Source organism: Furipterus horrens, unplaced genomic scaffold (genome assembly GCF_987537825.1).
Source record: "Furipterus horrens unplaced genomic scaffold, mFurHor1.1.pri manual_scaffold_7, whole genome shotgun sequence".
Taxonomy (NCBI): Eukaryota; Metazoa; Chordata; class Mammalia; order Chiroptera; family Furipteridae; genus Furipterus; species Furipterus horrens.
The window spans coordinates 92020151-92045048 of record NW_028327177.1 but is presented as its reverse complement, the minus strand read 5'-3'; the positions used below and the strand labels follow the sequence as shown (position 1 = coordinate 92045048).

Below are 24898 nucleotides of genomic sequence, written 5' to 3'. Positions count from 1 at the left end.
ATAGCACTACCCACGAGCTACAATCTCATTATAAAAGCAAAAAATTGATGAAAGTCAAATCAAACTCTAACAAAAACAAATGTTGCCTTTTAAAGTCCCACCGGTAGGCTTGGTGAAATTTTTGTGAAAATTAAAAAAATAATTTTTATATACTATTTTTAATAGGTTGCAAGAGAATATACACATAGAACTGCATTCAGTAGAGACATATAAAGTTGAACTATAGATTCCCTTCAAGGCACCCATAAAAGCATTTGGCACTTATTTTTAATCACTAACAGTTTTAACTGTATGAAACAATTTAATAAAAAAGCAACAGATTAAGAAAAATAATTCTAACAACTACAGGTGAAGGCTTGATGAGCCATATCTAGTTTATATGGTTTTAAATATGGTTTCACATTGAGATGGATGGAGGAGCATAATTAATCTATGCTCACAACTTAAGAACTGATAACTTTTATTCCTCATCATCAGCTTCATCTTTATTAAAAATATTTGGAGAAAAAATAATCCCTTAGCACTTCTGATAGGTGAAGTCTGCAACTGCTTCAACAATAATTAACTTCATGTTACCTCTTCGGATTCATTCACTTAATTCTTTTCCTCTTAGGTTTTGAACTTTTGCTTGATCTCTCAATTATGATGCTCTTAATGGATATGTTAGTATCACTACTTTCTAAAACATACCTTTTAGGAACTTTTTTCCTGATGTGGGACTTTGGGTAGGATAAGGAAATGTCTTGATTTATCTGACTTCTATAAATCTAAACAGGCTAACGCATGGAAGGCCACTGGTCTAAAACGTATGTTATTTTATATTGATATTTATTCTGAATTAGTAGACTTAACAAACTTAAATATTTTAAGGTAATAATACATGTTTAAATATCCTATATGAAGACCTTCTGGTTTATAATTCTTTCAGTAAACTGTTTAACAACATTCCTGAACAACTTAAACAGTTCCTATGTTGTACAAGAAATTTAGTTTCTAAACAATAAACATATTTGATCAAATATGCTTAATATTTTAAAATCCAACATACAGGGATAACTGTTCCTTAAAACACTAAGCTTAGAGCCATCTGTAGAGTAAGCAATATAAAAAAAAATAGGGAATAACAGGCTCTGACCTTAGAACCATCTCTGAGAATCAGATTGTACCATATTTATGGGAAAAACCAGGGAGGCAACCAAGGTTCTGGACTACAAAACCAAAATTAGTTACCAAAATGAGGCCAACCTAAATAAACCATCATTAATCAATCTCTCTCTTGCATCTTCCATTGATTGGCTCTATGGTATTTTTCCACTGCACAATGGCCTCTGTAAATAGAGCTGAGTGAGCACCAGGTTAAATGAAATGCAGTCTTTACAAAAGGTCCCTAATTTATGTGATAAATCTCACTGAATTAGCACTGTTCTCTTCAAATACAAAGAGCTACACATACTGGGCATTTTTGTATGAACATTTTTAGATATGAAAGACACTTGCCCTCAAAAAGTAAGCCTTTGTAATTCTATTTTCTCACATACGGAAGCCCTAGTTTCCAAAAGGCTTCACTTCTAAGATTAAAAGAAGTATGACAATATCATATGGTGATGGTGTGACAAAGAAAAAAGTACTTTAAAAGTTCTTTAATAACATTTGACATACACTGATCCTGTGTGTCAGAAAAGCTAAAGAAACTATAGTAATATTTTTTCCAGTGGCTTAGTAAATTCAAATGGACTCTTTCTATTTACATTATATTTAAAATCACTTCAAGAATGCTGAATGTGGAACTACTGTTAGTAAAAAAATGCCTATTAAGTATATAAAATTCATAAAAATTAGGCTTCTTACTGAAATATGCACATTTCTGTGGTTTTATAATGTTCTCTGCCTGAGACAAACTACCTCTATTTTTAAAAGGCAGGTCCTTTTTGTTTTAAATATTTTAAAACACATTTAACTGGTAAAATATTGTTAGATGTTCCCACAGTGGTTTTACAGTTGTTTCATTATAGAAAATGACAGTTGTACACCTCATATACATTGTACATGTGCTCAACTGTCCAAAGAGTGCCCTGTTAAATCATGACTAAAAACATGTACTGGTTCCTATCACAGTCCTGGCACAAACTGCACTCTAACCTGTACCTCTCCACTTCAATATAGATGATGGGAAACATTATGTCTTCACTATGGGTTATTCCATAACCCTTGGGCAAATTAGAAAACCTGTCTGTGCCCTTTTACTTTTCATGTATAAAACTGGGTCAGTAATTTAGAGTTACAAATTATAGGATAATTTATATAAATTAAGTTTGATCTATTATTCAATAAAGATTTATTATACATCCACTATGCTCAAGATCAGTGCTAAAGTTTTTGTAGTGAATAAGACAGACATGGTCTCTGCCCTCTTAGAATTTATAGACTAGTTCCATGAAGGTCAGGGTGCTTTGAAAGCATATAATTCTGGGCCCTTAGAGGAAAAAGCATGATGAGTGAAGGTTTTCTTGAAGAAGTAACATTGGAATTCAGTTGGGAAGAATAAGGATGGATAACTGAACAAAAAAGATGGGGGTAAGAGAGAGGAACAAATTTTACAGGAAGAGGGAATACTCCATCATACAATGAAAAAGGCCATAGTAGAATAGGTGAACTTAAAAGGCCTAAAGGGAAGATAGGAAAGACAGACAGGGAAAAGCAGCAGGAGTTAAGTCTGGCAAATAGCTAGAAACTCAACTCATTTGGGGTCTCCAAGGCCATATGAAGGATATAGGTCATCCTAAAATCAATGGGAAGTCACTCATATATTCATTAATTTACTCAACAAAGATTTAGGCAAATCTGAAAGATGGTGGTGAAGGCAGACATGGTTCACCTCTTTACATAATCACACCAAAATTACAACTAAAATATAAAACAACCATCAACCAGACTGTCAGAAATTGAGTTGAATAGAAGACAACTACAAAATTAAAGAAACCACATCTATTGAAATGGAGCCCGAAAGTGGATGCCATATCTGAGACTCCATCAACCTGGTTAACACTGCTTGACATACCTAGGAGATCCCCAGAGACTCTGCCCGACCCACATCACAGGCCCACTCAAGCTGCTTTTCCATATGAATTGCGGGTGTTGGCTCATGCATCACAACTTCCTAAAATTCTATCAAACAAGCAACAGCTGGCCTCAGTGAGCTCCAGGCCTGGCACTAGAGGCAGCCAGTTTAGATTCACAGCCTGGCTTTGCCTCAGAATTGTCTAGCCCAGCACAAGTATCAGCCATCTCAGATTGCTTTATAGCTCAGGCAGGATGCCTTAGGCAAAACACAGGTGGGGGCTGACCTTGGCCTGCATCACCTGGGAAATCCCAGGGCCAACACACCTGGAAGACAGCTACAGACCATGTTGGAGCACCACTAATACACCCCTGAACAGCTGATCTTCCATGGCGGGTGGAGGTTGGTGGTCAGTGGTCACAGCCAGTCCTTGCAGCTCACTCGCCTGGGTAAATCCCTCCCATTGACCTGTCAACAGCAACCAAGGATCAACTACAAGAGGAGGGTGTACTCAGCCCACATGAAGGGTGCACCTTGAGTACCCAGTTTGGGTGATAGGGGAGGCTGTGCCACTGGACCCTACAGGACACCTACAATATTAGGCCATACTACCAAGACACAAAGTCATATCAGCTGTACCCAATACACAGAAACAAACACAGGGAGGCTGACAAGTTGAGAAAGCAAAGAAGTATGTCCCAAATGAAAGAAAAGAACAAAATCCCAGAAAAAGAACTAACCGAAATGGAGATAGTGAGCCTATCAGATGCGGAGTTCAAAACACTGGTGATAGGAATGCTCAGGTAAGACTTCCGGCCAAGATGGAGGCTTAGACGGACACGCTAGGTCTCCCTCTACAACTAGAGAGGAATACAACTACTTCAAAACAAAGGATAACTAGAAATTCCAGAAAATAAAACTACACGGAAGCCCAACATATGAAGTTATAAACCAGCGGTGCCATTTGGGCAGGTAAGAGTTAAAGAGGGCAGCGCTGTTTGCGGTCAGCGGCGGGGCGGCGAAAAAGCCCGGCGGCAGTCAAGTCCCTGGCAGTGCGCGACCCCGGCGCTGGGGAGAGCGGCCGCCGCATCGCCTTGAACAGTGAGGCCCAGGGGGGCGGGAGGAAGGATCCCAGTCTCCTAGCTGAATAACTGTGTGAATCCATCTTGGACCCCCGCCCCCAAAGAAAGCACCACAGGGCTGCGAAATAGGTCGCGGACAGGCGCCGGTCGCTGAATTGTGACGCGTACACAGACACTGCCCCCTACAGCCGGCCCAAGAAAACAAAAAGCATCTGTCAAAATGAGGCTGACAACTATAGAAATCCCGGTGACACAGCTCACCAGGCAACAGATAGAGAACCTGACAGATGAACAGATAAGAAACCTGTCAGAGGCTCAGTTCTGGGCCATTGTTATCAGGTGGCTTACAGAATTCACAAAAGAGCAGGAAAAAGACAAGAAAGAAGCGAAAAACATTCATAACGAAAGGAACAAAACCACATACGAGACAGATGGTGAGGAAAAAAAATCCAGAGTTCATTTCAACAAACTGGAATATGGAGAAGGAACAAGCAGTCAACCAATGCAGAGAGAGGAAATGGGAAGCAACAATGAGAGGATCAGAAACCTCTGGGACAGCTATAAAAGGCCCAACATAAGAATCGTTGGTTTGCCAGAGAGTGAGGAAGATGAACTAGAACTTGAAAAATTGAGTGAAAATATAATAAAGGAGAACTTCCCAGACTTGGGGAAGGGAATAGACTTGCAGGTCCAGGAAGCAAGGAAAGTTCCCAAGAGACTGGACCCAGGGAGAACCACTCCAAGACACATTATAATCAAAATGTCAAAAATTAAAGATAAAGAGAGAATCTTAAAAGCAGCAAGAGAGAAGAAAAGAATTATGTACAAAGGGGTCCCAATTAGACTATCAGCTGACTTCTCAAGGGAGACCCTACAGACAAGAAGGGACTGGCAAGAAATATTCAAAGTAATGAAAATCCAAAACCTACAACCACGAATACTCTATCCAGCGAAACTGTCATTCAGAATAGAAGGACAGAGAAAGTGTTTCCAGGACAAAATAAAACTGAAAGAGTTCATTAGATCCAAACCACTGTTATATGAGATGTTAAAGGGACTGGTTTAAAAAACAGAAGCTAGGGAGATGAAACAAAGGCAAACTAAACAGGCAACGAGAGTGGAAAAGGAACTGTGGGTACGGGAAGCATATTGGGGGGAGGTCAACAGGGAGGGGGAGTGGGGAGAGGGAGGGAGATGATATAGGAATTGGGGATCATGGTAGGAGGGAATGAAATAGACGGAGAGAGGTTGGGAGGAACTGTATGCACAACTAATGGACATAATCTAAAAGGGGGGGACAACTGGAGGGAGGGGGGCCACCGGGTGGAGGGGAGCAGAGGGAAGGGAAATTGGCACAAATGTAATATTTTAATCAATAAAACACATTAAATCTGAAAAAAAAAAAAAGAATGCTCAGGTAACTAATTGAACACAGCTACAAAATAAAGGAAGAAGAGAAAGTTATACACAGTGAAATAAAGAAAAATATATAGGGAACTAACACTAGTGGGAAGGAAGCTGGGATTCAGTCAATGATTTGGAAAAAACAGGGACAAATAAACACTCACCCAGAACAGGAAGAAGAAACAAGAATTGAAAAAAATGAGGAGAAGATTAGGAACTTCTGGGACAACATTAAACTTACGAACATCTGAATCATAGGGGTGCCAGAAGAGGAAAGGCAAGAAATTGAAAATTTATGTGAAAAAACAATGAAAAAAGACTTTTCTAACTTGGCAAAGGAAATAGACATAGAAGTCCAGGAGGCACAGAGAGTCCCAAACAAGCTGGACCCAAAGAGGGCCACACCAAGACACATCATAATGAAAATGCTAAAGTTTAAAGATCAAGAGAAAATCTTAAAAGCAGCAAGAGAAAAGCAGAGAGTTACCTACAAAGGAGTTCCCGTACGACTATCAGCTGATTTCTCAAAAGAAACTTTCCAGGCAAGAAGGGGCTGGTAAGAGGTATTCAAAGCGGTGAAAAGCAAGGACCTACAAACAAGATTACTCTATCCAGAAAAGCTATCATTTAGAATGGAAGGGCAGATAAAATGCTTCCCAGACAAGATAAAGCTAAAAGAGTTCACCATCACCAAGCCATTATTACATGAAATGTTAAAGGGACTTATTTAAGAAAAAGATTGAAACTATAAATTTTAAAATGACAACAAACTCACAACTATCAACAACTGAGTCTAAAAAATAAAAACAGAAACTAAGCAAACAACCAGAATAGGAACAGAATCATAAGTATGGGGATCATTTGAAGGGTTATCAGCTGGGAAGGGGAAGGGGGAGAAAGAGGGAAATGGGGCAGGGATCAAGAAGCATAATTGGCAGGAACAAAATAGACAAAGGGATGTTAAGAATTATACAAGCAAGGAGGAAGCCAAGGAACTTACATGCACGATCCATGGACATGAACTAAGGGGAGGATTGCTGGAGGGGAGGAGGGTACTAGGTGGAGAGGGGCAAAGGGAAAAACATTGGGAAAACTGTAACATCATAATCAATAAAATATACTTTAAAAAAAGGTTTAGTGGATGTCTACCATGTCACTGTTCTAGATGAACAAAATAGACTAAATTTCTGTGCTGGTGGCAGTTACTTTCTGGCAATGGTGAGAAAAATAAATAAGTAAATAAACAGCATGTAAATGGTGATAAAATCTATTGGAAAAAGTAGAGCATGGTAAAAGGGATAAAAAATGTGGCTAGAATCTAAAGCACAAGTCAGGATTAAGGCCTGAAGCAGGGGAGCATGTGAGCCATATAGCTATTTGGGAAAAGGAAGCTCTAGGCAGAGGTGATATGGCGATAGGTACCAGGATATGTTTGAGAATAGTGAGGAGAACAATATGGTTGCAGCAGAGTGAACAAGGGAAGGACTAATAGGAGATGAGGCCAGAGACTTAAGAGAGCACCAATACTGTAGGGTCCTATAGATCTTTGGTTTTTACTCTGGGTGAGATGGGACATTTTCAGCAGAGGAGTTCCTTATAAGTATCACTCTAGTTGCTAACTGAACAACAGGAGGCAAGTGAGAAACTGGGAGGCCAATTAGAAGACTACCACAATAGTACAAGCATGAGATAATGGTGGCTTGGACCTGGGTGGTAGCACTGGAGGTGGCAAGAAGCAGCAGTCAGAAAATGAATCTAACTTAAACAAAGAATCAACAAGATCTTTCTGATGGATTGAATGAAGAGAAGAAATATCAGGCTGATATTAGATAAGTTTTTGGTTTGAGTACAGTAGTCTCTCTCTATATTGTGGTTCACTTATCGCGGCTTCACTGTATCGCAGGATTTTAAAAAATATTATATTTAATTATTTATCACGGATTTTTCACTATATCATGGGATTTTGCGGTACTGTATATGTATGTTGTTAAAGTTACGTAGGTTTAAGAGTGCAGAATAAATGTAAGGTTCCTACTTCGTGGGAGGGTCTAGAACGTAATACCCACGATAAGTGAGGGAATACTGTAATTGAAAAGACAAGTTGCTAACAACTGAGATGGGGCTGTCTGCTAGAGGAGGAGGAGAAATTTCTAGGGTAAAGCTGTCCAAGTAAAATTGCCAAGTAAGCAACTGAAAATATAAGCCTTGAGTTTGAGAGAGAAGTATGAGCTGAAAATATAAGCCGAAGTAAGACAGAGATGGTATGAACAAGGGAGTAAAAGTAAAGTGAGGGTCAAGGACTAGGTCCAGATGCACTGCAACATTAAGTCGGGTTATGGAGAAGAGGAAGAACTATGAAAGGAAACTAAGAAGGAAGGAGTGGGCCTCCTGGAGTATGCATGAAGAAAATAGATCAAGGAGGAGAGTGTCAACCTGGTCAAATGCTGCTGATGTGTTAAGCAAGATGAGAACCGAGAACTGGCCACTGGATTCGGGAATACAGAGATCACTAGTGATTCTGACAAGAGCACTATCAGTAGAGTGCTAAGGTCAAAGCCATTGAAGGTTTTTTTGTTTTTTTTTTAAAGATTTTATTCATTTATTTTTTAGGGAGGGTGGAGGGAGGGAGAAAGAGAGGGAGAGGAACATCAAGGTGTGGTTGTCTCTTGTTGAACACTCCCAACTGGGGGCCTGGCCTGCAGCCCAGGCATGTACCCTGACTGGGAATCGAACCAGTGACTCTTTGGTTCGCAGGCCAGTGCTCAATCCATTGAGCCACACCAGCCAGGGCAGCCATTGAAGGGTTTTAAACAGGAAGTTATAATGAGATTTATTTTTAAAAGAATAGCGAAGTGGGAGCAGAAGTTTTGGGGGGCACTTCATCAAGATGAGGAGCTAAAACTTAGATTAACACAGGGCTTCAGGGAAGCTGATTGCAAGACATACCATTGGGTTCAGATGCCACAGGCAGAGTAACAAGTGGTTTCAAAGACGAACCTCAAACAGAAGGTCCTGGAACAGACCATTCCAATGATAGATGTTTCCATGCGACAGCTGCTTCAACTCAATATATAACATGTTCCAAGGTGAAGAGCAGCATGAATTTATTTATTTTTCTGGCTAATGATTTACTCAAGTGTCATTACCAAGGCCAGTTGGTTACATTTAGAAATTATAACCTATTATTGTTATAGTTTCTTTATGTGACAAATTTAACAAACTTATTAAACACCAAGTATATACAATACTCTAAGGTAGGGGTACAAAATAGATGATGCAAGATTCCTACACTGGAGAAGTGCACATCTGATTATTAATATCATTTTATTTTATAAGATGCTAAATAAAAAGAAAAAAAAGAACACATTTAGAAATGCACAAATGTAATTCAGAAATATTACCTTTTAAAATGAAAAGTTAAACATACTTAATTACATTATTAAACTTTCTTCAGAAGCACCTAATATAATAGGAAACACATAATGGGGTACCTAATGTCAAATTTGCATAAATAAAGTGTATGTTTTCTTTTAAAATAGAAATACATAATGCATTGTAACTGAACTAAATTTAGAAATGTTAATTAAAAACCAATTCTCTATTCAAGGCATGCCATTTAATTTAAATTTAATCATAACAACTTCACACAGGAGGTCATTTTATACAAGCAAAAATAACTATAAAGCTCTGTTATCAAAAATTACAAATAATTAAAGGCATTGGTACAAAAATTAGAAATAATTAATCTTAAAGACTATATGAACTGTTTCATTTGTTAGAGTGCTGTACATGTTACAGAACAGCCAGATTAATTTTTAATTACAGGGTATTGTACAAGAAATACATTAAAAGATTCTTCTGTTTCTTCCAATTAAAACTATCATCTTCCCATTTAAAAAGCAATTACAACACATTGAAAAATATTTTTCTAAAAAAATTTTTTGAGATAAAAGTTGGAAAAGTGAGCTTGTCTTTACACACTGAACCTTTGGTAGAGGAGAAATATTTTTCAGGGCCAACTGAGAAACATTACTAGAAGTGATCTGATTTTGTCAATACCATGATCATGTACATAGATGTGGAGGGCATCACATGGAAGTACAGGCCAATAATAAGAAAAAACAAAAGAACACCGGCTTAGATTAAGTCATGTTCCTACAAATCAAATGTATCTATTTTCCAAAGCCAAAATCCTTAAAAAAGATGGAACATGTCTTCTATAAGAAGAATAACCTACAATTTCAGAATGCTTCCCTGGATCATAGTTCGTCTCATTTATATGCATTTTTGTGAAAAAAACAATTCTGTAATTTGAAAAAACAGGAACTGTGAGGGAGTCATGATTTTTAAATTGTAGTAAATTAATAAAAATTAATTTAACAATGATTATTCTTTCTTCCCTAAGTTCTATTTCTTATTTCATTTTAGAAAGAAATAGTGGCAAACCATTTTAAAATTAATCATCTCCCATCTATAACTTCTCTGGCTTGGTTTATGTCTCAGAAATCTAAAATATGCATGTAGTAGCCTGAAATGGTAGATAAAACACAGAGTCTATAAAAGGTTAGAAAACTGAATTAAAATGAGAAAATCAGGTACCAAGAACAGTCTTTTCATAGTACCTGGTACATAGTAGTAGTCAAAATGTTCTTAATGAAGGGAGGGAGGATTAAGTAAATGATGAGTGTAAAAAATAACTGGCTACTTATATTTGCTAAATCACCTAAAATTTATAGTTAAAACATAGAACCAAGTTGATAAAAATCTGATTCATCATTTTGAAAATATTTTTTCATAAGTCACATCAGTTTACCCAAAGCCTAATTTGGTGGAAGAGCCTCCAATTTTAACCCCAGTTCTGCCAAAACTGTGCTCCTGATCCTAAATTTAGGTGCTCTCTCAGGGTTTCTTCTGCTTTAAAATGTTGACCTTAATTTCCAAGGAAATAAGAATTGAAATCCACTCTTTGGGCTTTTGTTAAAACACATATTAATATCTATCCTTATTACATATTAATATTTTAAAGGTATATATAAGTTTATATGTCACTAAGTGCTATATTTTACATATTTTTTTCTCACAAATTTCCTATAATTTAGGAACTCCTGAGTTTATTTCAAAACTTAGCCTTAATTACCTGATTTCTTGACAAGAGACCAACCTCAGTGTGCTTATCTATAAAAGAGCTATTGCGAGGATTAAAAGTCAAATGTGAAATGCTTAGAAAGTCACGGGCATAGTAAGTGCTCAATAAATATCATTACTATTATAATTAATGGCTATTAAATAATTCTCTAAATCTTAAAAATAATGCTGGATTTCTAGTAAACAGTGAAGCAGACTATATGTTTTAAAAGCCTGACATAATGTTACTTTCTTAATTAAAAAAAATCATCACTTCATGTCAACAGATGCCAGTAAAAGTTAAACTAATGCCTCTACATGAGACTTAAAAATATAATTTTAAGCATCAAATGTTAAAAATCTTACTTACGGATCTGTTTATTCTCCTTTGGTAACTGAATTTTGTTTGTTTGGCTGCTGCCTTCCAGGACAAACACAAAACTTTTAACTTCTTTATCAAATTCCTATAGAACAAAAATGAAAACAATGGTAACTGAAGCATATTTTATTTGGCTTCTATTATAAAACTAGAGATGAAAACTAACAGGAAAGAAGTCCCAGATTCAAATGACTTAAAAACAGATTTAGGCCTTGATACAGAAGCCACACTAAGCCACTTGACAAATCCTCTACTATTATCAAGGCATCTTCCTCCAAATAATAAAAAAAAAGTTCTCCAAGTTTAGGGATTCTCAGGTTACTAATTTTGAGTTTCCAGAGTTCATTTACCCTTCCTCTCCTTTAATCTGTGTATTTCTGTCTAAGAGCACAGCCTGAACATCGTGTCCTGTTACTGCATAATAGATCATCTAATTTATGTTACAACTAGTCTGAAAATTCCTTAATTTCTGCAATGGCTCATACAGAATTTATCATTGCCTACTTCCTTTTAATAGTGTTGTAACTTGAAGTTCTATATTATTTACTTAAAATCAGTACAAACTGAAGTGTTACAATTAAGGTGACGTAAGAATCTAAGGTGGGAGAAATAGAAAAGAAAAAAAAAAAAAAAAGAAACAAACCTGGATAAAACTTAACGTCAGAGTCCAGTTTCCATGAGTTAAAGTGGTAATGTAAATGGTTATATTTTTATGGACTAAATTCCCAATCTTTGAGTATAAAAACCCTTTTTCACATTAAAATATTTCACAGGTCCTCCCACTCTCCTGTATTGTGTATGTTAAGAAATGCATTGCAACTAATCGCTGCTAAGAACTAATAACACCTTAATAAATTTATTATACCTATCACAATACCATTTCTTAGGTATTTGAAATGAATATACATACACAAAGTGTATTATTTACTCCACCTATACACAAATTGGGCATAAACTTGAAACCTTTTAACAGTTTATCAAAATCTTTAATGGGTCCGTAAGCCCCTGTGTCATCTGGTCTCTGCCCAGTTTTTCAAACCCTATTTCCCACCCTGCATTCTCTCCTCTGTCTGCATCCTAGCCTTAGTAGTATTCCTGCAGTTTCTTAAAAATTCTAAGCTCTCTCCTGACATAAGGACTCTGTATGTGCTTATCTCTTTCCCTGAAATGCTCTGCTCTCCATCAGCCCCACCCAGTGCCTAGTTTGCTCTTAAGAGATCAAATGTCATTCCCTTGGGGAGTCTTTCCCAATTTCCTTGCTATATACCGCCACAGCATCATTTCTCTGTCATTCACAGTAATAGCTGTATAATTGTAAGCAAGTCGCTTACCTTCTCCATGCCTTAGTTTTATAGTCTATAAAAGGGGCACAAAGATACCTACCTCACGAGGCTATTGTACAGATTACACAGCATATGTAATGCACTTAATGCTGTGCTTGGCAAACAGTCGTCGTCGTCGGCAGCCGTCCGTCTCGAGAGACGATGGTGTAGCTTCTTAAGAGTCTATCTGCACCGCCAAGAATGACTGTGCAGTCCGACTCGGGAGTGACACGGTATCTGTCTCCTCCCGTGTTGAATCGACATCTTGCGATGATGCTGGAGTGTCCTCTCCAGTGGAGCTGAAGCTACAGAGCCTGGGCAGGGTGATATGGAGGGTCTGCTGTTGCCCATGCAGCAGACCCCCCCTCTCTTCGCAGCTGAAGGATCCAAGGGAAAGACGGAGTCAATACAGCTTGGCTTCAGGTGCGCCGCAGGAGTTGCCGGTGTTGACTACAACGTCAAACCGCCTTAGGGACTCCGGCTCCGGATTTTCTGTCGGGGTTTACTCCCTTAGCCTTTCCCCTGAAGAGGTATGCCGCAAGGCAGCGGAGGTTTTTTGGAGTCAGAGTTTTCCTTCTCTGTTGGCAAACAGTAAGTACTCAATTAATAGTAATTTTAAAAAGTTATCGATAGAACAGAATCCCTAGAAAGACATTTTCTCTCTCGAGTGTACAGGAGAGAATAGGAGGAGAAGAAGACAGGAAAAGACATAGGTTTATCTAAACATCTAAGTGGTAGCAGAAAACTGAGGTAGTTTCTACCTGATGGCATTGGTTTTCCCCATGAAATGGGGTGTGAGGTCTTCTGGTAAGTGAGTGAGGAGGACCTGTTTGGGTGTGGATTGGGGATGAGGGAGTTGGTGGTTGAAAACCTATTGACAGCGGAGAAGGAATTATTTTAGAGACTTTTCTCGGCTGTTCGGGTTGACTTTATAGCATCATCAACCTGAAAGGCTGTAGTCATTTTCTCCAAAAAAACTGAGAAGCCCAGATTCAGATAGATGGCTTGGGATTCAGAAAGTGTTGGTGTTTGGTAGGCGGGGATAATGAAAAGACAGGGAGCAAGGGCATTTCGAGGTCTTGACCCGGCAGTGATTGAAATCATGGACTATGGATTCTGGGCTGGAGAGAAAAGGAAGGAAAGACAGAGAAAATACATACATAAATAAAACTAAACACAAGGGAAAGAAAAATGGCCAATGGTCTAAGCTTCTCAATTACAGGCTGAAGAATAAACATAGTGGGAGTAACTGGGCAAGCAGCCTTAAGAACTGAAAACTGGGGTCAAAGAGGGATGTCTTGGTGTCTCACTTAGTAATTTCAGAGGCCCTGTAATTTGTGGTGATAAAGTATAGGGGGTGACAGTGGGCATAAGTGCTAAAGTAGAGTGGAAGAGGTTATTGGAAATGAAGAAATCAAGAAATTAAGAAGCTAAGGGTCTGGAGAGATTTTCCTCACAGATACTGAAATCACCTAAAACAAAAGCAGGACTTGGTGCACAGAGAAGGGCTGTGAGCTGCGTGCCTAAGTCTCAGACAACTCGGGAGTGCTGTCTGGGAAGACTGCAGCCAGCAAAGTCATGAAAGGGTTTTGGAGTGAAGGAACAGTAAGAACTGTTCAACCACCACTCATTTCTTTCCAGGTTTTAGGTGGTTCTAATTTTTCACACTTACTTTCCAAATCACAGATGGACTTCCAACGATCTTCCATTTTGCTCCAGGATTTTTTCCTTGAGCGCTAAAGATTTCAACAAATGCACCCCCCTAGAAAACAAAAATGAAATATTTAAATTAAAGTGAAAGACAATGCCAAGGAGAAGATACAACCCACCACATAGCCTACAATCACTTTTCAGGCTTCTGTCAGGTAAGTAGATCTGGGAGAAAACATGATCCCTGTTATTACTCCCACTTTACACCTTGATTGTAACTAGCCATGGCAGTTCTGGTTTGATTCACCTTGGATTAATGGTTTAAGGAATTATTTTTTAAAGCATGATAAACATTAAATAAATTGAGCCATACAAACCTTACAACCTCTCAGTGTGAGGGTCATGTGTAGGTCATGCTTACATAACATCCTGTTCAACCAAGACTAATAAATTCCAGTAATTATCTTTTGTTACAAGCTTTGTAGTCATACTGGCCTGAGCTCTAATACCAGCTTTGCCATTTATTAACTACCTGAACTCGGGGTTAGTTAACCTCTTGATTCTTCATCTGTAAAATGAACAGTAAACATAAACTATCAAGCACAATATCTTGCACATAGTAAAAGCTCAATAGTGCCAGCAATAATTATTTTTAAAATGGCAAAGTTATAGTTTAGTCTGGTCAATAAAAGTTTGGGATCAAGTGAGGGAAAGAATGACTCTTATTTTGAACATTTCTATGAATCTCTTTATACAGGGAGGGGCAATAATAGGTTTATAGTTATTTATATTAAAATACAATAATTATTAAATAATGATACAAGAATAAAGTGTTTCACATACTCACAACTGTAAACCAACTTTTGCCCTACTCTGTTTATTTAATATATATTAATTTGGAGAGCTATAAAATCTGTACAAGAAAAATAGAGAATCTTATCTATGGATAAGCTACATGTTCCCTACTATAAACCTGAGAACATGGAGAGACACGCTTATGTAAAAATACTAAACACATTACTAAATTTCCATCACCTTTCATGGTAAAGGAGAGAAATTAAACAAGGTGATTATCTTTGAGGAAGAACTTTATTGCAAGAAATCTGAAATGAAGACTAAATATGGTTTTCTTTTATGGCATGTTTGAATTATAAGCAGCACATGCGCAAATCTGTCTGATTTTTGTAAAGAACTCCCAGCTTTTAATTTTTCTCAGTAACATAAAGCTATTTTTGCTTCTGAATTTTAAGACATAATTACTAAGATATTTAATTTCTTCTTCCTTAGGCAGTATTATGTACAAACTGTGTGTGGGTAGAATTACTATAGCTTCTGGGGCTAGATCATATTTCACTATGAATTTTAAACTTAAGGCAGCTTTTTTTTTTTTTAAGAAAAATCCTTATACCTGGTGAGATGGAAAACTGCCACATCCCATTTCTTTTTCTTCTGTTTTCCACATTCCCCACAGTAGGAGTATGCTTTTTTAATATAACAATATTTTACCTATATGAAGTGAGAAAAACTCTCTAAAATCGTTCTAACAATTGGAATAGAAGAAATAGATCTGCAAAATACTGTCGGGAGAAGGCAGATAGTGTTTGGTGAAAAGGTAGAAGTAACAAAGAATTGTAGACCAGTGGAGGACTGTTCTGGCACAGGGACAAAGCGGTTCCTTCTAACAGTAAGAATAAGATGGAAACAGATTGTAAATTGAGTGTAACCTCAAGGAGAGGTGGGGATGAGAGGGCAAGAGACTAGGGCAAAGGAAAAGCAGGAAGGGAGATGCCAGTGAAGTGAGGAAAGCAGGTCAGGCATTGAGACACTCTAGGATACTCAAGGTGACTAAGGAAGACTCAGAATCAATTTCTCCCCTGTGATCTTTTAATCACCTGAATTAGCATGGACTGGGGAGTCAATGTGACAAAGGCAAAGTGACTAGACCCATCTACAGGGATTTTGATTCACTAGATCTGGGATGAGGGTCAGGAAATCTGCATTTTGACAAGTATCCTAAGTGACCCTAATATATCCCAGTGCTTGAAAATCATTAACCCCCAGGTTTGGAGAAAATAGCATATAGCCAAAGTGCTTGTTTTCCTTCTTGGTGTAACCCATTCATGCACTTACTCACTCTCTTCTAAATAGCTTCTGATATACCGGTGTGTATCAGTAGTGAGTGTCCAAGGCGCTGGTTAAAACTCAAGCTTTATGGGCCCTGTCCACCAGATTCTGATTCAGGACTCTGTCTGGGGTTTAAGATCTGCATTTTAATCACTCTCAGGCACTCCACGTACCTTGAGAAGCACTGAGCTGGAGACTTAACAAGTCAAATCACAAGCCCAGACGTTAGTTGCTTTCTTTCTTTCTTTTTTTTCTTTTTGGATGAAGAACACTCATCCATTCTTTCTTATCCTGAAAAAAGATCGTCTTACGGGAGGTTGGGGGAAGCTTTGCCCTCACCTCGAACAGCAGCTACCTCACCCACGCCGAGCAAAAGCTATAGACAGTTTGGAGAGCCATCCTGGGTTACCTGGTACTCATTTTTGAACATTCCCGCAGAGGGGCCAGGGCTTGGGGGGCACGGAGTTCAGGGCCTCCAGCGAGTAACGTGACCCAGACGGCTGGAAATCCGCGGGCGGGAACCCCAGAGCCCCACGGTGGGGAAGGGCTCCGTGGTTGGCCCTGACTTGCTCAGGATCGTCTCAGCTCCAGGTCAGCTCCACCTCGGGTCCCTGACCCGCACCATCGCGGTCCCCGCCTCCGCTGTGTCGGGGTGTGAGAGGCGCAGCTGCCAAGGTGGACCCCAGAGGGTGACTTTGTGTGTAACCTACGTGACGGGGCGCCCAGCCACGGAGCTACAGACAACCGCTCGCTCGCCCGGGAAAGGAACGCGCGCTCCAGCGGGCGCACCGTCCCGCCCCGCAGCTGAATCCATTCGGAAGAGAGGGTGGGCTGAGCGGCGCCAACATTCTGGCCGCGCCCATTAGTTATCAGGAGGCGCCTGCGCGTTGCACTGTTTGGGCTTCTCGTCTACAGGCACTGGAGGCTACGCGGTGACGTCGGCGTTACCCAGGCAACTGAGGGAGTCCCTGAGAGATAATGGACCGGCCTGTCTGTGACGCGCGCTCTCCTTACCTCGTGACCTGTGTCTGCAGACAAAGCTTAAACTTGGCCTGGTTTCACAGCTGCCACAGGTGCTGGACTCTTCTCTAAACCTTTTATGTTCCCTTGGTCTCTCTTGGTTGTAAATACTGGTAACTGGTAGGTTGCTGAAGGAATGAGTAATGGAATCCTGAAACCCTCATGGTGCCTTCAGTTTGAAAGGGTCCCAAATTTGGATTTGTTGAGACAATAATATGGTTTTCTAGCCCCTTCCATTGTTTTAGACAGTCCAAGGAAGTGGGAGTATTTATTCAAGATCTTCACATGTTAAAAAGCCAGGAGTTTTGTTTTTTGTTTTTGTTTTTTGCTCAGAATAATTACATTATTGAGCCAGGCTTTCTAAGTTTATCTCTGGTTACTTCATGTAGTTTTCATGTCAGAACTACTTTTTCAAGGTAGATATTATTGTCAGTTTTTGGCTAAGGAACTGAGGCTCAGAAAGGTAAAATAGCTTGCTCAAGAAGTGATGGGGCTGGTTTGGAGCTCTTTTCTTGTCCTGTACTCAAGGTCAGTAGCATAGAGCTATTAATGATCAGGTACCACTCATGGAGCCACTATAGGCCAAGTAGTTCACAGGTTCAAAATCCCGTGACGTAAGGGTTAGTTGAGAATACTGAGGTTCAGAGTTGATTAGGAATTTACTCAAGGATGCAACGTTGACTTTTGGTTATGGCTTAGTCTGATACTCTTAAGTCACTCAAAAGTCTCAAATATTTGTTTCTCCTACAATATGCCAAGCACTGTGGATCATGTACAGGGTGTGAAAATTAATGCTTTCTGGACTTGCTCCTTAGTAGGACTAAGAATAGCAGATAAGAACAAACTTACTTGAACATTTTCTCAAATACTAGACGTGTCCAAGATAGGGGTGGGACTATCACATAGCTGTAAACTACCCTGTAATATCTAGAATCCAGACTTCCTGATTTTTAGAGCTCAAACCTAGTTCAAGTTTCGGGCAAGGCTCTTTGCTGGGGGGTTTGCGAATTATGGTCAATAGAAATGGTCTCTTAGAAGACTTGTTATCTAATGAAAGTATGTTTATTTAACAGATAATGCCTAGGAATGTGATATATTCTGGACAGTATGCTAAGAGTTAAGTGCCCAGGAAGGCCCCCATCTTCTTGGAGCTTACATATTAATGGGGTGAGACAATAAGTAAGTGAACAAGTAATTACAACTTGTGGTAAATGCCATGAATCCAGTGACAGGAAATAATATTGGAAGGGTATATTAGTTTCCTGTGACTGTTGTAATGAATTACTACAAAGTGGGTTGCTTGAAACAACAGAAATTCTTTCACAGTTTTGGAAATCAGAAACGCAAAATCAAGGTGTCAGCTGAGTGGCATTCTTTTTGGAGGCTTTGGAGGTGAATCTGCTTTTTGCCTTTTCCAGTTTCTGGTGACTTGTGCCTGCATCTTCCCAATTTCTGCTTCCATGGCCACACTGCCTCTTGGTTTTTGTGTCTTCTCTGTGTGTGTTTTATAAGGATAGCCGTGATGGCATTTTAGGGTCCTCTTGGATAATTTAAGGTAGTCTCCTTAGTCACATCTGCAAAGACTTTTTTTTTTTTTTTTTCCCCAAATAGGGAAACGCTTACATATTCTGGGGGTTAGATGTAGATATCTTTATTTATTTATTTATTTATTTTTGTGGTGGTGGTGGTGGTGGAGAATGTGGCTTTTTTTTTTTTCTTAATACAAAGGCTGACTCCCACTATAATACAAAGCAGTTTTTGGTAAATACTATAAGAGAGGCAAACAATACAATGACAGTACAGGAGGAATCTAGGAGACATCTTAAGGTTTTTAACAATCTCTTTAGGTCTCTGAAAAGGGTATTTTGACACCATAACTGAAGAGAAACCTACAACTTTATTCTGTGTTATTTTCTTTCTACCTTTTATCATTATCTGAATTTTATTTGTTTGTTTATTATCTGTCATCAGCTATTAAAAGGTAAATTCTGTGAAGGTAACGGCTTTTTCTGTGTTCATCTTTATATCTCACCTAAAGTAGTGTGTGACACATTGCAGGTATTTTATAAACACATATTTGTTGATTGAGTTAAAGGCACCTTGTCCTTTCAACATCTAAAACAAAACTTCTCCAAATCAGGGCCTTTTTCATTCTTCCCAATTTTACTAATACCACAGTGTCTCCTCTTCCTCACTCTGAATGGTAGGCAGTTTTTAAAATGGCTTCCAGTTATCTCCGTCTTCTGGTATGCGTGCCCTCTATGTAATCTCCCCTTGTATGTGCGATAGACCTAGTGACTCACTTCTAATTAATACAAAGTGGCAAAAGTGAGATGTCATTTCTAAGACCGATTTTCTTCTTGCTTGCCTTCTTTCATGCCCTTGCTCTGATTTCGCTCCCCAACTCTGTCCTCACCCTGAAGAAAGCAAGTTGCTCTGTTGTGAGTAGCCCCCTGCAGAGGTTCATCTGGCAAGGAACTGATGGTGTCTCTGGCCAAGATACACTGAGGACTTGAGGCCTGTCAGTAGCCACATTAGTGGGCTTGGAAGTGAATCCTTTCCTAACCTAGCCTTGAAGTGACTGCATCCCTGGAAACACCTTGACTACAGCCTTATGATTATGCCTGAGTCAGAGGCACTCAGCTAAATTGTACACTGATTCCTAAGCCACAGAAATTATATTTATTCTAAACTGCTACATTTTAAGGTAATTTTTTCACAGCAATAGATAACTAATAAACTTCCATACCCAATCCATCACTCAAACCTATTCATTTTATCTAAATACTTTAAAAATTGATCTACCTTTCCTCCACTGTAGCTTATACAGGCATACCTTGGAAATACTGTGGTTTTGGTTCTAGATCACCATACTAAAGTGATACTTGCGTATGGAAGGTCTTGCCTTCAATTTGTAAAAAATACAGTATCTGTGAAGTGCAATAAAACAAGCATGCCTATACTCTGATTTACCTATGATTTCTCTTCCCTGAACTGATTGAATAGCCTCCTAATTCACACACCATTTTGGCCCTTTTTCAAATCCATGTCTATACTGCAGTCAGAGTCATCTTTATAGTACACAAATCCAATCATATTAGTCCCTTGCTTCTAACCATTTCATGACTATAAAACGTGTCTTTCTCTTTAGTTTCATTGTACATTCTTCAGCCTCCTTCATGTCAGTCACATTGAATTTTCTTTTAGTTCCTTTTCACCGTAGGGCCTGTGTGCTGTTGTCCTGCATGGATTACTTTTGCTCTCTCCTGTAGAGTTTAGATCAAGGGTCCCTTCCAAAAGCTGCCTTCTCTGATCTCTCTGGCTTGATCAGACTCAGGTCCCCCAATTTATAGGTTTTCATAGCACCTTAGTACTTAGGATTATTGAAATAATAATTGAAATTATATGTGTTTGTAATATTGGTCATCTCTATTGGGCTGTAGATTTCAAGAGAGCAGAGCATTCTTTGTTTACCCTTGAATCCCTAGTGCTTGGTATCTAGTTTAACCTTGTACCTGGTATAAGAAAATAGTGACTGACTGAATGAATGAATGAGTGAGTGAGTGAGGAGATGAAGGCTGAATATAGTCTTAAAAGACAGACACAGGCTTTGGTATTGAGAAAACAAGAAATTGAAACTACATTAATGTAAAAGGGTAAATTACTAACATCAATTTATTGATAGGAAAACTAGTCACAGAGTTGAAATGATTAATCACAGTATATCAGTAAGTCTCATTACTCAGATATTTTAATTTTCATCTCCTGTTTATTCAATTAAAGGCTGAAAAGAACCAGTATTGCTTACTTCAAATTCCTTATTTCCTTGAGAGAAAGTACAATAATTGTCTAAGGCCCAGTTGTCCAAGGGTTGTGGTATAGGGCCTATCCAGGCAATAGGCAATAATAAGCGCTGCCCAGCTCAGATAAAAATTTTTTTGTCTATGGAGAAAACTACCATTAACACTAACAGTGGTGGCTATAAAGCAAAATAAGAATGTACACTACTTTAACAATGTGCATTCAAAACCAGAAACAGAAAGAGATCCAATGTTATTATATCAAATGCTTTTGTTTGACTTGGAGGAATGCAAACTATGACCAAAAACTTGGATTTGGCTATGACTTCAAGAACGGCTACTGGAATTCAGCACCCCATCACCCTACCCCACCCCAAAAAGAGCCAGCCTGCCCAACTTTACTTAAGCCAAGTTATTTATGTACATTATGACAGTAAAACAGTTTCTCTAATTGCTACAATTTTTAAAAGAAGTCAGTACATTTAGTAATTACATTAAATTACTTAACTTAATTTGACAACATTAAGAATTAGTCACTTTATAAGCTTTAAAGTGCTTGTCTTTGTTCTACAAAGAAAGTAATTTGGTGGTGTATTAATATTATTAAAGGATACTGGATGGTATTTAAAGTGGAATAGACTAGAAACAGTTTTAAAAGGTAAAGACTTTGTATGCCAATGTAGTCATTCAGTTTAGATGGTATGATAATAAATTTGACAAGAAATAGTGTTTTTTGAACTAAAATTGTACAGTGTTCACAATATAGTAGCAATTTATATCTTGGTTGTAGATTATAATAGAATCATTTAGCATAATGGGAAGGAAAAAATGTTGGTTTGATAGTCAAAATTTGTTCTGCTGCACAATAATATAGAAATGTTTAATAGTTGGAGGATTGTTTTTTTTTCCACTAGGAAAAAACTTTATAAACAACAATAATGCTAAGTTGATAGATTAAAAAACTATGCCTATTTTATAGTTTTAAGCTAGTTGAGAAAAACTAGTGATACCTGAGTCATCATCCATTTAACTTCTGATTTGAGTAGTGATTTTTTTTTAAGAAGGTGTGTTATGAGGAAAATTTTTGAGTTTTACTGTTTGTAAATTTTTTTCTTGAATGGTTTATTTTTTCTCTTCTGTCTATGAGATTCTACACAGACTTTTTCGGGCCTCTACTTTTAGATGACCAAATACTTCAAAATCTATGCATACACTTGAAATTTCCAAAACCAGATATTACCTGAAGATTTTTCTCAGGAAAAAAAAGCTGTTCCAGTAGTTGAATATGTAGGTATGAATACTTCCCCCAATATAAGTTCTATGCTGCATCGATTTAGGTTTAGAAAAATGAACATATTTGTAGAATACATCTTTGAAAAGATTAAATGAAAGTTGATATTTAATACCAATTTGTTTATAAATGACATAAAATGTACTTATTTTGTCAGAAAAAGTTAAGTTAGACCCAAGTAGCAAGTTTTTGTTACATAACTATCCCTGACCTAAAGCCAGTTAGTGCTAATTCATGATAAGAAGGCTATAGAAAACTGGATATTCACATGCGAAAGAATTAAGTTGGACCCTTACCTTATATATATAAAAAATTAACTCAAAATGGATCTAAGGCCCAGACATAAAACTTAAAATTATAAAACTTTTCAGAGAAAACATAGGGGAAAACTTGTGACATTGGATATGACAGTGATTTCTTGAATATGATACAAAAAGCACAGGCAACAAAAGTGAAAAAAAAAAAAAGACACATTAGATCAAAATTTAAAACTTCTGTGCATCAAAGGACACAATTAACACAAGATGAAAAGGCAACCTATGGAATGGGAAAAAATACAGGGTGAGGCAAAAGTAGGTTTACAGTTGTTCATATGGGAAATAATACAATAATTAATAAATAATGATACAAGAATAAACTGTTTCATCTACTCACAACTGTAAACCTGCTTTTGCCTTACCCTGTATTTGCCAGTCACATGTCTGTAACATATATATTCAGAATATACAAAGAACTTCTAAAACTCAACAACAGCAGCAAAAGCAATTACCCTTATTTTTAAAATGGGTAAAGGACTTGATAGACATTTCTCCAAAGAATATATACAGATGTCCAATAAGCACACACAAAGTTGCTCAACATCACTAATCATTAGGTATATGCAAATCAAAATCTCAATGAAGTATTATTACCTCATACCCATTAAGATAGCTACTATCAAAAACAAGGCAAATAAGTGTTGGTGAGGGTATGGAGAAACTGGAACCTTTGTGTACTGTTGGAGTCAATGTAAAGTGATACGGCAGATATGGAAAATAGTATGGCAATTGCTCAAAAAATTAGAATAGAATTACCATATGATCCAACCATTCCACTTTTGGGTATATATATATAAAAAAAAAGAAAGTGAAAGCAGGGTCTTGGAGAGACATTTGTACACCCAGATTTGGAGAAATCATCTGGAATAACCAACCAAACACTAGCTGGAGAGAAGTCTTCTAACCATGGAGAGACAGGAAAGGCTGCTACATCACAACGTGACCGGTAGGGAGTGCGGAGATGCAGAAGGGCTGGCTGGGCTCACACGGGTGGCAGCTGAAGGGACTGAGAAACAGCTCAGCAGCCAGGGATTCCCCCTGAGAAGGGCAGGGTCTAAACCCCCAGCTGAGCTTCCCAGCCTACAGCAACAGAGTGGAAAGTAAAATAGTATCCAGCTGAGAAAAGCGAAAAGCCACAGGGTTTCTTGCTAGCCAGAAAGAAACAGCTGGAGAAAAAGAGCTCTTAAGCGGATCACATACAAAAATATTTTGCCCCCACTTACCCTGGGCTCAAGCAGAGGGAAGGCAGAGAGGACTGGAGACACTTGGGGAGAGTTTGGTGTGGTGGCTTTGAGGGGAAAACTGGGGAAGCAGCTGACTGGGTCCCAGTGCTGACTCATTCCCAGCACTGCAGGCAGACCATTCCCTCAGAGTGGCATCAGTCTGAGGGGAAGCAAAAGCCCTGCCTAAATGAATTAAGCTGCCACATTTTCGGTCCTTAAGCCTGATTGCTAATCACAGATTGAATAGATTAACAACTAAAGAAGACAGACAAAGGCAGTAGATCCCTGGAAGTCTCCAACAAGCTGCCTAGGTCCAGACTGGTACAGGATCTGGTGCCACCAGGGGCAGATCCAGGAAATGCAGATCATTCTAAGAAGCAACAACAAACAATAGGAGTCACAAAAATGGGGAGACAGAGAAACAACCCGCCATCGAAAGGAAAGGTAGAATCCCCAGAAAGAGTGCTAAATGAAATAGAGGGGAGCCAACTATCAGATATGGGATTGAAAGCATGGATTATGGAGAAGCTCAATGAGCTCAGCAGAAACTACAAGGAACTCCAGAAAAACTACGGGGAACTTACTGAGAATTACACCAGCATGAAAAAGGACATAGAAGCTATCAATAAGAGCCAGGAGGAAATGAAGAATACGATCTCTGAATTGAAGAACACAGTAGAAGGAATTAAAAGAAGGCTAGAGGAAGCAGAAGATCGGGTCAGCGAGCTGGAGGACAATGTAAACAAAAACTCCCAGACAGTGCAACAAAATGAAAAAAGACTGAACAAGACTGAAGAGGCTCTAAGACAGCTGCAGGACAACATGAAACGTAATAATATCCGTATCATAGGAATTCCAGAAGGAGAAGAAGAAGAGCCAGGGATAGAAAACCTCTTTGAAAAACTAATGACAGAAAACTTCCCTAACATGAGGAGAGAAAGAGTCACGCAAGTCCAGGAAGCACAGAGGGTTCCAATGAAGATGAACCCCAACAGGCCCACTTCAAGACACATCATAATAAAAATGGCAACATTCAAAGACAAAGAGAGAATCCTAAAGGCAGCAAGAGAGAAACAACTAATAGCATACAAGGGAACTCCAATA

General features: G+C 38.5%; 1 protein-coding gene across 1 annotated transcript in view; it reads right to left on the bottom strand.

Annotated features, from left to right (window-relative positions):
* The window catches only part of CFAP20DC (CFAP20 domain containing), a 254456-nt gene extending 237503 nt beyond the window's left edge, over positions 1-16953 (bottom strand). The window contains exons 1-3 of the mRNA XM_090282941.1: positions 16553-16953; positions 14042-14131; positions 11039-11132 (exon numbers count right to left, since the gene is read on the bottom strand). Of these exons, the coding sequence (XP_090139067.1) occupies positions 11039-11132; positions 14042-14131; positions 16553-16573 (205 nt within the window). The 5' untranslated portion in view covers positions 16574-16953. The remainder of the gene's footprint in view (positions 1-11038; positions 11133-14041; positions 14132-16552) is intronic.
* Positions 16954-24898: the final 7945 nt, after the last annotated feature.